This window comes from Crocodylus porosus, unplaced genomic scaffold (assembly GCF_001723895.1).
Source record: "Crocodylus porosus isolate Cpor-Errol unplaced genomic scaffold, CroPor_comp1, whole genome shotgun sequence".
Lineage (NCBI taxonomy): Eukaryota > Metazoa > Chordata > Crocodylia > Crocodylidae > Crocodylus > Crocodylus porosus.
The window spans coordinates 39,590,125-39,603,111 of NW_017728918.1; the positions used below are offsets into that span (position 1 = coordinate 39,590,125).

General features: G+C 41.3%; 1 protein-coding gene across 1 annotated transcript in view; it reads right to left on the reverse strand.

Moving 5' to 3' along the window:
• Positions 1-12,987, reverse strand: part of CSMD1 (CUB and Sushi multiple domains 1) — a 1,867,828-nt gene that overhangs the window by 442,326 nt on the left and 1,412,515 nt on the right. Inside the window, exon 23 of the mRNA XM_019538151.1 lies at positions 8,337-8,493. Coding sequence (XP_019393696.1) covers positions 8,337-8,493 — 157 coding nt within the window. The remainder of the gene's footprint in view (positions 1-8,336; positions 8,494-12,987) is intronic.

The following is a 12,987-nucleotide window of genomic DNA, read 5'->3' on the forward strand; positions in this document are numbered from 1 at the left end:
TGCTGGTTTCCCCTCAGCATAACTTGCCCTGCCGGGCTCTCACAAATGTGAGCCTTGATAATTTTTTCAAAGACTTTGCCAAGGATGGAGGTGAGACTAACTGGCCTATAGTTGCCCGGGTCCTCCTTCCTCCCCTTCTTGAAAATGGGAGTTATGCTGCTGGAAGCCAGGCAACAATGTCACCTGGCCAGAGGGCTGCTGGTATCATCTGGAGGTAAGGAAGGAGCTGTAAGGGATGGTAAGGAGGCTCCTGGTCCAAGGTATGACCTAAAACAGCACCCTGCTAGTAGTGGGTGGCCTGGTGGGGCTCCCAGTGGCGTGGGAGCCCTCAGGAAATGCCAGGCAAGTTACCACCCTGGTGAAAGGTGGGTCGGGGTGCCTTAACCCCCTAGCCCCCCACAACCAGGTGGGTTACCCCTTATAGGAGGGTCAGGAAGGTGGACCCCATGGAGAAAGAGTAAGGCCATAGACTCACACCTCTCTGAATTTCCCCTGACTGGTAGACGCTGGGGCCAGGACTGGAAGGGTCAAAGGGCCACCGTGGGGGATGCCCAAGAGTCGAGGGCCTGGGGTTCTGACTGGCTTAGAGGAGGGCCAGGGCTAGTGAACCGAAGGTTCCAGGGTGGGACCACACCCAAAGGGGAAGCAGTTCAGGGAGCTATGCTGCCTGGTATGAAGGTGGTATAGACTGCCTGAGGGGAGGAATCCAGGCGGGATTCAATTAGCATCCAGGTAGGATTCTGGGGCCCAGTGTGGGGCACTGGTGATTATATAAAATCTGGATGCCATCAGAGAGGCTTGGGCTGCAGTGTACAGAAGGGATAGAGCCACAGATAGTGCCCCCTTGAATTGGGGCAGGAAGTGGACAGCCTCCTGCTTAATTACATCATTTAATTAATTCCAACAAAGCACGGCAGGCGAGAAGGCAGGCTGTTAGCTCAGGAACAGGTGGGAGGGCCATGATTAAATCAGCCCCGAGAAGGCTCCCTGTTACAGTTTTCTCTGTCATCAAATTCTCAAGGGCAGAAGTAGTGATGAGTTTATTTGAATCTGCAATAAAAGACTACAACAGAATATGTGTCCTAATAGGACACGAAAGACCACAAGCAACACTAATTCTGGAATTTCTTAAATTTTAATGCTTAATTCTGCAAATGGATTTTTTATATCTGTATTTTATGAAATTGCCCCAGGTTTCTTATTGTTATACTGACACTCTAAAAATTAAAAGTTGTTACTTGTGTGCATACAACTACATGCACACACAATTGATCACTTTTATATCATTTTGGTTCAGTTTTTTTTACTGTAGTTGCAGAGCTTCTCTTTGGAACTGATCCTATAGTCCAACTAGTTACTAGGAGAAACTCCAGGAGCTTCTGTTCATTACTGTTTTTATTTTGCTCAAATGACATAACATGTCCTTGAGCAAAGCTACTGGATTCCAGATTTTTAGTTTGTTTTGAGGGTAATTGCCTGAGTTTTAAAGGTTCGGAACATTTTTTCATTGATATTTTATTGCTCTTTTTAAAATTATTCCACAATGTGAAATAGAATAGATTTAACCTTAATTCAAAATTGTACTAAATTCACATTTTTAGACTGGGTTTAGAAATTCACCTTTTCATTTAATATTTTTCTTTCTCTCCAGTTTTCCACCCCCTATCACTTCACTAGATTTTGTGTAGAAAACTTACATCTTTCAAAACATAAACTAGGCAATGTAATATATTCAACATGATAGGAAGGCCAAGGCACAGGCAGAACTAGGGTTGGTGACCAGAATTAAGAATAACAAAAAGTCCTTTTTCAAATAAAAGGGAGTAAGAAGAAGGCACCAAGTAACATGGGGCCCATACAGGACAGGCTTGGAAATCTGATGATTGCAGCAAAGGAAAAAGCCGATCTCTTCAATAAGTTCTTTACCTCCATATTTCTGAGCAGGGAGCAGGACAATTTGTCCACTAGGTTTAGGGACAGGCTCAGAGGACACAATGCCATGCCTAGGGTCAGGGATGATCTAGTTAGGGAACTTTTGGAGGGGCTGGACATGTTTAAATCAGTAGGTCTGTATGCTCTTCATCTGAGGGTACTGAGGGAATTGGCAGAGGTCATAGCAGGGCCTCTGGCATGGCTGTATGAGTGCTTATGGTGCTTGGGCCAGGTCCCAGAGGACTGGAAAGGTCCAATGTGGTCCCCGTTTATAAAAAGGGGAGAAAGGAGGACCTGGGTAACTATAGTCCAGTCAATCTCACCTCGGTCCTTGCAAAGACCTTTGAGAAAATTATAAAGGCACATCTGCGGGGACCCAGCATGCAAGGTAATGTTAAGGGGCAGCCAACATGGGTTCATTGTGATCAGACCTGCCTGACTAACCTTGGTTCCTTTTACAACCAGGTCACAATGTCCTTGGATGCGGGTGCTGAGGTAGATGTCGTCTATCTGGACTTCAAGGAGGCCTTTGACACTGTTTCTCACCCCAGTCTCTTAAAAAAACCTAGGTGACAGTGGTATTGATGCCTACGCAGTCAGATGGGGGGCAAATCGGCTTGATGGTCACACCCAGAGAATGGTGGTGGATGGGTTGCTTTTGACCTGCAGGGATGTGGGCAGTGGAGGTCCCCAGGGTTCAGTCCTTGGGCCTGTGCTAATCAGCATCTTTATCAGTGACTTGGAAGTGGGTATGGAAAGCATGCTGTCCAAATTTGCTTATGACACAAAGATGTGGGGAGAAGTGGGCACATTGGAGGGTATGGACAGAATCCAACTAGATCTAGACAGGTTACACCGGTGGGCAGATGAGAATAGAATGGAATTCAATGCAGACAAGTGCAAGGTGCTGCATCTAGGGAGAAGGAACCTGCAAAATACCTATAGGCTGGGGAACATGCTTCTCAACAACACAGTAGTTGAAAGGGATCTTGGAGTCATTGTTGACTCCAGGATGGACATGAGCCCCCAATGTGAGGAAGTGGTCAGTAAGGCTAATCACACCTTGTTACACATCTACCAAGGCATTGCAAGCAGGTACAGGGAGGTGATCCTTCCCCTCTATGTGGTGCTGGTCAGGCTGTAGTTGGAGTATTGCATCCAGTTCTGGGCACCCCACCGCAAGAGAGATGTGGCTAACCTTGAGAAGGTTCACAGGAGGCAGGGTCAGGGGGCAGCAGGCCGGACCCTACAAGGACAGACTAAAGGGCCTGAATCTATTCAGCCTCCACAAGAGAAGACTGTGAGGGGATGTGGTGGCCATCTATAAACTCACCAGGAGGGACCAGTGGGAAATAGCTGAGGCTCTGTTCCCCCAGACACCACCTGGGATAACAAGGAATAATGGTCAAAAAATTGATTTAGAGCAGGTTAAGGCTACATATCAGGAGGAATTACTTTATGGTTAGGACTGCCAGGCTTTGGAATGGGCTCCCAAGGGAGGTGGTGCTCTCCCCTAACTTGGGCGTCTTCAAGAGGAGGCTGGATAGATATCTGGCTGGGGTCAGACTTGATGATCTGTCCAGGTCCCTTCTGACCCTAGAAACTATGAAACTACACTAGAAACTACGAAACATGTCTTTATGTCTGAAAAATTCTTTTCCAGTCTGTTTTTCCAGTCTGAAAGTCTGACTTCAGTCTAAAGAATACAATGCTGTGTAATCTGTAATCAAATGCTAGCCAGCTATGCTAAAAATAGAAGCTAGTAAACGTGAATAATAATGATAATCCCTAGTTGTTATAACTCAGATTATATTTTTCATCAGTAGATCTAAAAATACATTACAAAAGCAGGCAAGCACAACTATCCCCATTTTACAGAAAAGGAAATCAGTAATTACAGAGTCATGAGCTCTTTTAAAACAAAATTTGCAACAAGTGATTAATCTACTCTGTCTTTCTGCCTTACTTCAGATTAACATGGCTCTCTCAACCACCATAGGAAAAATAGGTTTGGTTGCAGGTAAGAAGCAATGGTCATGCTTGAAGTACCTGTTCAGCTGTGCCCAAATGGCCTTTCTTCTATTTAAATCCTCTATGGGTGAATATTATTCAAAATATGAAGGATGAGAACCTTTCCTAGATCTGGTTTCAAGAGGATCACTGCAGCAAACCATACCCCACCTCCAAGAACAGCAACATGGTTTTTAGAACTTCTAAGATACAGCTCACTCAATGTAAAAAAACGAAATTTTGCTGTTATTAGCTCCTCACATTTATTTCTAAGTGTAGTTCCTAGTTTTCTAACACACACAAAAATAAAAAATAAAAAAGCTATGAAAAACCACACAGCAGCACCTCTTTCCTAATATGTTTTGTAATCCAATTTCACTCCCAGTTTCACTACTTAAAGAATTGCAGGATTGTTTTATTTTATATAAATCATCCCAGTCAAACTAAGCTTTGGTTTGTGTATAAAATGGATAACACCATTTTAGCTGTCCTTATACTGGTTTGCAGACAAGGGCTTAAAAGTCCCAATTTAACTGCAGAGACTTAGTTGTTTCCAAAAGATCTTTGTTGCTCTTCAATTAAAGGTTGGGTTTTTTTGTGGGGAGGGGGTCTCTTTTTAGTTTTTGGTTTTGGTAAACTTTGGTATCTTGAATCCAATGCTAGGCAATGCAACACCTATGTATAAAAAGTTATCTTGCCTGAGGAGAAAGAGACCTAGGTTTTAGCAGTGTTAAAATACAGCTACTTGACCAGTTTGGTTAGTAGTTGGAATATCTGAATTGAAGAATCCTTATTATATTGATAATAAAATTACTTTATTTTTGTAATATAAAGGCAAATGTGTTATTATAGAAATGTGTCCAAGTTTCTTTTTAGAGGATGAAGCTATCTGCCCCAAGGCCAAACGCTGCTGTTCAGATTTTTAATTCTGGCATTTATATTTTGGATTCTCCATTTGAGAATGATGACTTTGCATTGTCCAACTCCTGGAATGGCAGGGAATAACAGAATGTGACAGTGTGATTTTGAAATAACTCCTTCCTCTCTCTCCCCTTACAATCCAAGTGCATAAAGGTGGAGGACACACTCAATATGTGAGGATTAGAAACTGTCTGCAAAGGGTACAACCCTACTATGGGAAATTCATGAGAGGAATATTTCTTTAAGTACCATTCTCAACACGAGGAACTCATAGTCCATGCTGAGTTTCTTTTAGTGTCAGAAAAGGACTGCAGTGTTAGCACTGCAGGGAAACTCCACTACTTGCGATTCAGAAGTTGTATGGTTCTGCTAGTCATTTAAAGTTACAATCTGTTACCTATACCAAACAAATGTGTTTGTGCCTTTTATTGCCTGTCACTCTGTGACGTTAGTAACATTCCATTTTAATTGGAATGTCATTTTAAGGTTAAATACAGCTGACAAGACAGCACAGAACAGCCGTACGTATACTAACATGACAAAGTCTTCCTGCTGATTAGAGAAAAGGAAAGGTGGGTCCGGCTGTGGGAATGCCTGAGGCCAAATCATCTTCCCTCCACAACAACCACAGGTGTCTCAGCAAGGGAAGTTTTAATTGGGGAATAAAAATCCTCAGAAATATAAAACTGAAATTATAAAGGAAGAATTGGCACTTTTTGATCCAAACAAATAACTGCCACAATAGTGTAAGTTGAGGCTTTGGCATGTTCAAACTTATATCTTTGCACATAATGCCTCAGTGTTCTCCAAGCTAGGGATATTAAAATAGTTGAGCAAAGTCCTCTTACCCTCTTTGGACTTTTCAGTTTATTCTCTGGTGGTAAAAAGAAGGAAAAAATCTTTGGTGACATCTAGCATGGAGACAAATTAAAACTAATATATTTCTGGGAAACTGTAGTTAAAAGGATTAAAGCAATAACACACACAAAAACAACACAACTTTGGTATAATTCTGGTAGCTGAAATAACCCATTAATTGTCTTTGCGGAAGAATCTTCCCAAATTCCTTGGCAAATAAAGAACATTTAACATTAAACAATCTAATGACTTTTTTTTATTGTTTCAGAGTAAACACTCGGCTAAGATAAAACATAAATGTCTTTTCGTAATTACTGTATTGGTGTTATCCTACTCAACCTGAAATAACTGTGTTTATTACAGAACTGATACCAATGTGGATTGGTAAATTACCAAGTTACAAAGCTGTTTTCCCTTCTTCACTCCAAGACTCTTTTACTTCATTTTTCAAACTCTTGGCTCCCATACAGTTATGTTTAATAGGAACACAGGAGGTACTAGGCCACTATCTCTTTTCTCTCCCTCAACCCCTGGTAGGACCATTTCAAACAATGTTGTCAACATAGTGCTCTCCTGGGTCATATCCAGTCTATGTTTACTCCCAGAGTAATGTTTATTGTTTAAACATCATGGAGTTAAATGATTTCAGCACAACTGGTTGATGATAACCAGAGCCCTTGAGGAATTAAGATATTCCTCTTAATCACAGTTGTATTTGGAACGTATCACAGATGCATCATCCTTAAAACACAAAGCCCCCATGTAGTTTAGAACGACTCAAGGAATGAGACTAGATATGTTTAATTTTCAGGTTCCCATATAAGAGATTTTGAACTTGTTTAATCCCTCATATGTTTTATATCAAGATCAGTTCAAATTCTGTCTTAACTGTGTGCTTACTCAATGAACTACTGCATCACTGGTTTCCTAATCAAATAATGAAAGCTAGAGTCACAAATATTTTTTTCATTTTTCTATTCTCATAGATTAATTACCTAACCTGCTGTAGTATTTTTACATTCAGCATCACATCAAGTTTAAATAACAATAATAAGACTCTTTCATAAACTACAGAATTGCAAATCCAAGTTCTGTGTTGTTAATGCTTTAACTAGCTGTACTGTTATGTTTGGTGGTTTTACAATCATATATTGTCAGTTGCTTTAATATTAGATGACTTCTTGAGTAGTGGCACAATACCTTAAAGACTCATGAACCCAGTGGCTGAAACTGGAAACTAATTCAACGATAAAAATTGCGGAACTGGTGACATAAGAACAATTTAAACAAATCCGGCCAGTGGGGGCCCAGGAGTAGGTCTGTAGAAATGGGATTATGGACCTGAAGGAGGCAGTCTCTTTCACTGGGGTCTTTTTGGAGGCTAAGTTAGAATGTGGGAAAGTTCTGGCTGTGCAGAAGGGGCATCCCACCACAGCCCAGAAGTCAAGCATGAAAGATGATTGTGGAAGTGAGCCCCACTTTGCTTCCTGCAATAACAAGTGTGAGCTAAGCAATCATGAGCCATGGAATTGAGGTCAGAATAGGCATAACAACTACAATATTAGACCTCGGGACAAGAGACTCTTCAGTCTGTTTTTCACAGGGCCACACTTCTCAGTGGTCACTGGTGCTGGAATTATGCCCTCATGGAGTATTACAGCGGCCTAGAGAAGTAGGGCTGGAAGGGACCTCCAGAGGTTGTCTAGTCCAACCCCCTACCTGAGGAAGTCTCATCCCCATCGAAACCATCACATACAATCGTAATCTAAGCTTCACACAAGACAACCATTAACCCTACCACAACATAGACCTAACACCCAACCTGCCACAGGTAAAGTAGAGGAACCGCATTCAATCTGGGGTCTCTGAGAGAAATTCTCAAATGCTGCCTCATAACCCTGAGTAATGGCCATTGCTGTTTTTCTTTTCTTCTTCCCCCACTGCCACCTTTTCCCCTGCTTCTTATTTTAGTCATGACAACTGAAGCCTCCCAGTTTAGTTGTTGGCCTAAGGTTATTGGGAGGAGGTAGGGGGCAGCATTCATCTCCTGGCTTCTGGAGCCATGCTAGTGCAGCAGCTACGGCAGCTGTGCCAACATGTCCTGCAGGCTACAATTTAACTATTCACAGGCTGCACGATACCTACAGGCCACCAGTTGGACTACCTTGTTACAGACGATGGCATTCAAGATGCAATGGCTATACAAATTCAACTCTAAAATAATATTAAGTTTCCAAGTAATAAGTTTAATTTAAAATTCAACAGTTTTCAATGGGAGGTAGTAGACTCACTGTTTTCAAAATCCGTCCGAATAAGACACTACTCAGCCCATCTACAAATACATCACAATTCCTTTTTATCAATTCCAACCATTTTGTTCACAAAATAATAATGCTTTCCTATCATACAGCAATTCAAAATATTGCTTTTAGTAATCTGCTTAACTTCTATACCCATCCATCAGTACAGGGAATTGCATTACAATCTCATAAACACAGTAAGAACTATAAAGTATTCCGCAGCATTCTGTGAGAAATTGTAAGGTTTACAATTTAGTAAGGTTACATATTCATTTACAAAAAATAAAAAAAGGAATGTATTTCTGAGCTACTTACTAGTGTAAGTGAGTTGAAATCCTTGGTCTGTATCAGATCCATTACTATTAAATTCTATCCACAAGTGGTTCGAAGTGCTGTTGAGGATCACTCCCATCATTTCATTTTTGGTGAAGGCCCGCAAGGGACGTGAAAAGCTGTCTTTTCCATCATACACCTTAGTAAACAAAATCAAAAGATGAAACTCTGTATGTGCTTGAATTTTGAGGCATTTCAATTAGTTTGGTTATACTTAAACAAGAATTTCAAGAAATTCTCTTAATATTTTTAAAACTAGCTTTTAAATAAACTATTATACTTTCAGCTTGGACACAGATAGTATTTTTAAAGGTCTTTCTTGGCATTTCGGTTCAGATGAGAGATAAGAATATGCTACCCACCAATGATTCGCTTTACATTTTATACTTCACATTTTATATGGATAAATATAGATAAAGATATAGATTATATGCCATAAGCACTTATACAGCTTAAATGCATTAGCTTTTGTGAGATTATTTGGAATGATATTAATATTTATACATGGATCTATCTACAGAGGCTTCATAACCATGACTTCTTTCATAATCCACTCACAAAGGCTGAAAGGTTTGTGACACTTCAGTCAAGGGTGTCTCTTCTGAAATCACTATTGGAATAAGAGGGGAGAGAGATAAAACCATCTCCCACTCTGTTCCATCCTGTCTGAATATATTATAAGCATGAATGAGGTACTAAGCCAACCTGTCACCTTTTATTTCAGACTCTTAGCCTGAGGTAATTTGTGTCTCTTAATAAGTTATAATAAAAGAATTATTCTATTTGATACCACATCAGACAGATATATACTTCTATTTACAAAGTGCAGAAATGTTCCTATTTAGCAATCATGATTTGACCAGGAAAATTGAAGGTAGGCCAGAGTAACCAGCATTAACCTCAATGCTTTAAAAATGGTTTAATCAAAGGTAATACACTTCTGACTGTTTATGAATACAGAACTCCAGACATGATATCGTACTTACTTGTGGGGGTTTGTTTCATTTCCATCTTTAGTGTAAAATATTTGAGGCAATGAGATCCTCAAACGGCCTGTGATATTTTCAAGGGCCACTAAATGAATTCAATAAACCAAATACATATGCATAAAACCAATTCTTCTTCCTATTTTATAAATTGTATATACTTTCAATATGGTTATAATTAAAAATGTGTTTGTGCACAGTATGTTTTAAAAAAAACTTAGCATTTGCTATCTTCCAGCTGAAATGAACAGCTGAAATGTTACTGTAGTTATGAGGGTCCAGGAAAGGTATGAGGTGCAAGGATTTTTGTAATCTCTTTTATTGGAACAACTGCATTGTCAGAAAAATTGTTGGATAAGCTTTCAGGTAGCAAATGCCCTTCCACAAGTTGAAGGAAGGAGAAGGCACAGGCCGAGTTAAATTGCAAAGAGAAGACTCCATGAAACTGCAAACAATTGGCTTGGAGGGATGGAGAACTATGAACTGGTGGGAGTAAAAAGGTATTATAATGAGCCGTTATAAAACAAAATAAGAGAGCGGTAGATAGCTGTGTTAGACTAAAGTCAGGCAAAAGCAGGGTATAGATGCACCTTATAGACTAAGAGTAAGTAAGGGGGCAGGTGGTGCAAGGGTAATTTGTAGCTGCTGCTACAGGGCTGGGCTGGGGCCGTGCTTTGTGTTCCAGGCTGCAGAGAAGATGGAGCCTGCTGGCTCCAGAGCAAATGTAAGGGGTACTGCAGTGGGGGGAAGGGGAGGGTGAAGCAGCACATTGGGGAGACTGGGTGTGGTGGGGGCCCAAGGCTGCAGGGGAGGAGTGGTCCATGGGGATCGCAAAAGCAGGCAGTAGCTGTGGCTCCAGCTCCAATCCAGGGTTGAGGCCAGAACTGAAATTGCAGAAGCTGCCTGCTCCCTACCACTTTATACTTAATTTCAAGACAAGGGGCTTCTCCCCCTCTTGTTAAATGGGGTATAAAAATGGTCTTTTAGTAACATAAATACAGTAACACATTTTCTGATGTACTGTATTTACTCAAATCCAAGACAACTTTTTTCCTCAACCAGAACGGGGGGGGGGAGGGGAGGGTCTCATCTTAGATGTGAGTAACTGCCAGAGACAAGTGGTGCCTCAAGTTCAGGTTTGGCCCCATTCTCAGGGCTGAAACCAGAGCTGAGCTGATGCCTGCCCCAGGCCAGTACTGCTCATTTGGCAAGGATAGGGGCCTGCAACCAAGAGGAGCATTGGGTAAACTACAGTGTAGTGGTAGGGGAACCTGGAGCCTGGACAGCAATTTGCATGGAGCTATACAGAGGGGAAAGGAGTAAGGGGGAAAACTTCAGTGGGGACAAGGGGTTTGGGGGCAGGGAGTGGGAAAGAAAGCACAGGCAAGGGGGCAAGGGATGGGACGCATGTGCAGAGGGGTGCATAGTGGGAGGCAAGCAGAGGCATAGGGCAACAGGGGGCAGGGGAGCAAGGGGCAAGGCTCCTTGCCTCCCACTGTTGCTTTCCCTAACACAGCAGTGGAAGGGATGGTTTAAGATGGCATTCCTCTAATTAGAAATTTATGTATAATAAATGTATAGTTTCCCACATATAGAATAAAATTATTGTGGGGGAGGAGAGGGGGTCATCTTATGTTTAAAGTCACCTTGGAGTCCAGTAAATACAGAAGATTTCTAGATCCATGGTGTCTCATGATTTCATCATGCAGGATGTTGATTGTTGTGGTGTTGGGGTCATGCTGACAAGTTTTACATTTATTCTTAAGGCAGACTGTCCCCAGGGGACATGCATCAAAATAAGATCATCCAGTTTCTTTTTAGAAATGTACTCTTTATGCTGGTTCTATGATGTTTTGCCTATTTTTATTTGGATTACTTTTATTTATTGATATCAATACTACAATTGTTTTATATACATGTGTGATCAGTTCATTAACCTTTAAAACAGAAAACTCAATTGTTATCTAAAATTACACACACCTCCCCACTTCCAATGTATATACAACAGGAGTCAGGATACTTGACAGTTTTTTAAAGAAAATGTATTAAAATGTAAACACACTCTATTCTTATGCAAAGAAAAAGCAGGAAGCATCATAAGAAGGGGTCTACCCAACTTGAGGAGCCAAATGAACAATTTCACAGGAAGATCACAGGGTCAGCTGCCATTTTTGAGGGCTTATTGTAGTGGGGCCTCTCCACAGCTATGCTAGGCTGAGGACTCCTGATAGCTCCTTCCTCCTTTCCCCACACTGCTCATTGGTGGTGAGCTTTCCACCATATGGCCTTACCCCTCACTGTTGATTGCCTGAAAGGGCTGTCCTACATTCAGTCCCACCCCTCACCTCTGATTGGTGGAGAGGGGTGAGACCACACTGTAGGCATCCCTCTCAGCTAATTAGTGGGGGGGGGGCAGCAGCCATCTTGCCAACAGCCTTTCATGGTGGCAGATCCACTCCCCTCTTCCCTCTGGTAGGTCACAGTAGCTGGGAGGAGTGTTGTTTTCTACTAGGGAGTTAACATTTTATTTTCAGTAAATTTTTTTTTCCCCTATGGATTTTGTGGAGATTACCAGATTTCATGAAATCTGAGCACTCATGATTTGGGTAGGTCCTTAATCATAAAAGATGAAATCATGAGTTCATCTCTGATCTGAAGTGAAGAAGGGATTGTCCAAAAAGTGTAAGACAACAAGAGAGAGTTGTTTAGCTACTAAATGTGGAGAAAAAACTAAAAGCAGATTATATGCAGAGTGCTGAGATGTTTAATACCTTTAAGCCTTCTCTAAAATGGTTAATTGCAATAAGATAACTGTCACAAATCAGCTTCACTGACAAAGATATAAGAACTCATGCTAGAATAAGAAGGAAATTAGATGGCTGGAGCACTTGGGGAAAAGGCCAAAGAAACCTCAGAATGATTAACAATTATATTTTAGAACTCATAGATCACAGATGAGTTACTAGAAAATTGGGAAAGGTGAACAATGCCCATCTTTAAAAGGGAAAAAAGAAGGGCCCAGACAATTACAACCTATCTTCAATTCCTGGAAATGTATTGGAATGAATAATCAAGCAATCTATTTTTTAATAGATAATAAATAAGTAACAGCTAACACAGAATGTTCAAGAACAGATGTTAAGCCAACTCATTTATATCTGTGACATGATTAAAAGGCTTCTGGATCAGGGAGCAGTAATAGTTATGTCATCCTTTGACTTCAGTAAGGGTTTTAACACTATCTCACATGGTGTTCACAAGAAAAGGTGAAATCTTCAAATGACTAGTGATTTGCCTGCTTCCAGTTCTGTGTCTTCTAGGGCTGTGTGAAGCTTTCCCAATTTGACTCGGCAGAGATTCAGCCCGATTTAGTGGCCAAATCTCCAAATCCAAATTGAATCAGGAGACCCTTTAATCTCTCCAAATTGAATTGGAACCCTCCAAATTGATTTGGAGAGATTTGGAAAGTTTCAGTGATTCAGACATAGACACAGCTTTAAATTTTTTTTTCTACATACCTATTGGTACCAGGCAGCTCATGAATACTGTGGTGCACGGGGGGCTTCCCAGCACACTCAGCAGCAGACCCAGAAGTGGACCAGAAGCACTTCAGGTCCACTTCTGGGTCTGCAGGGGAGTGCACGGGG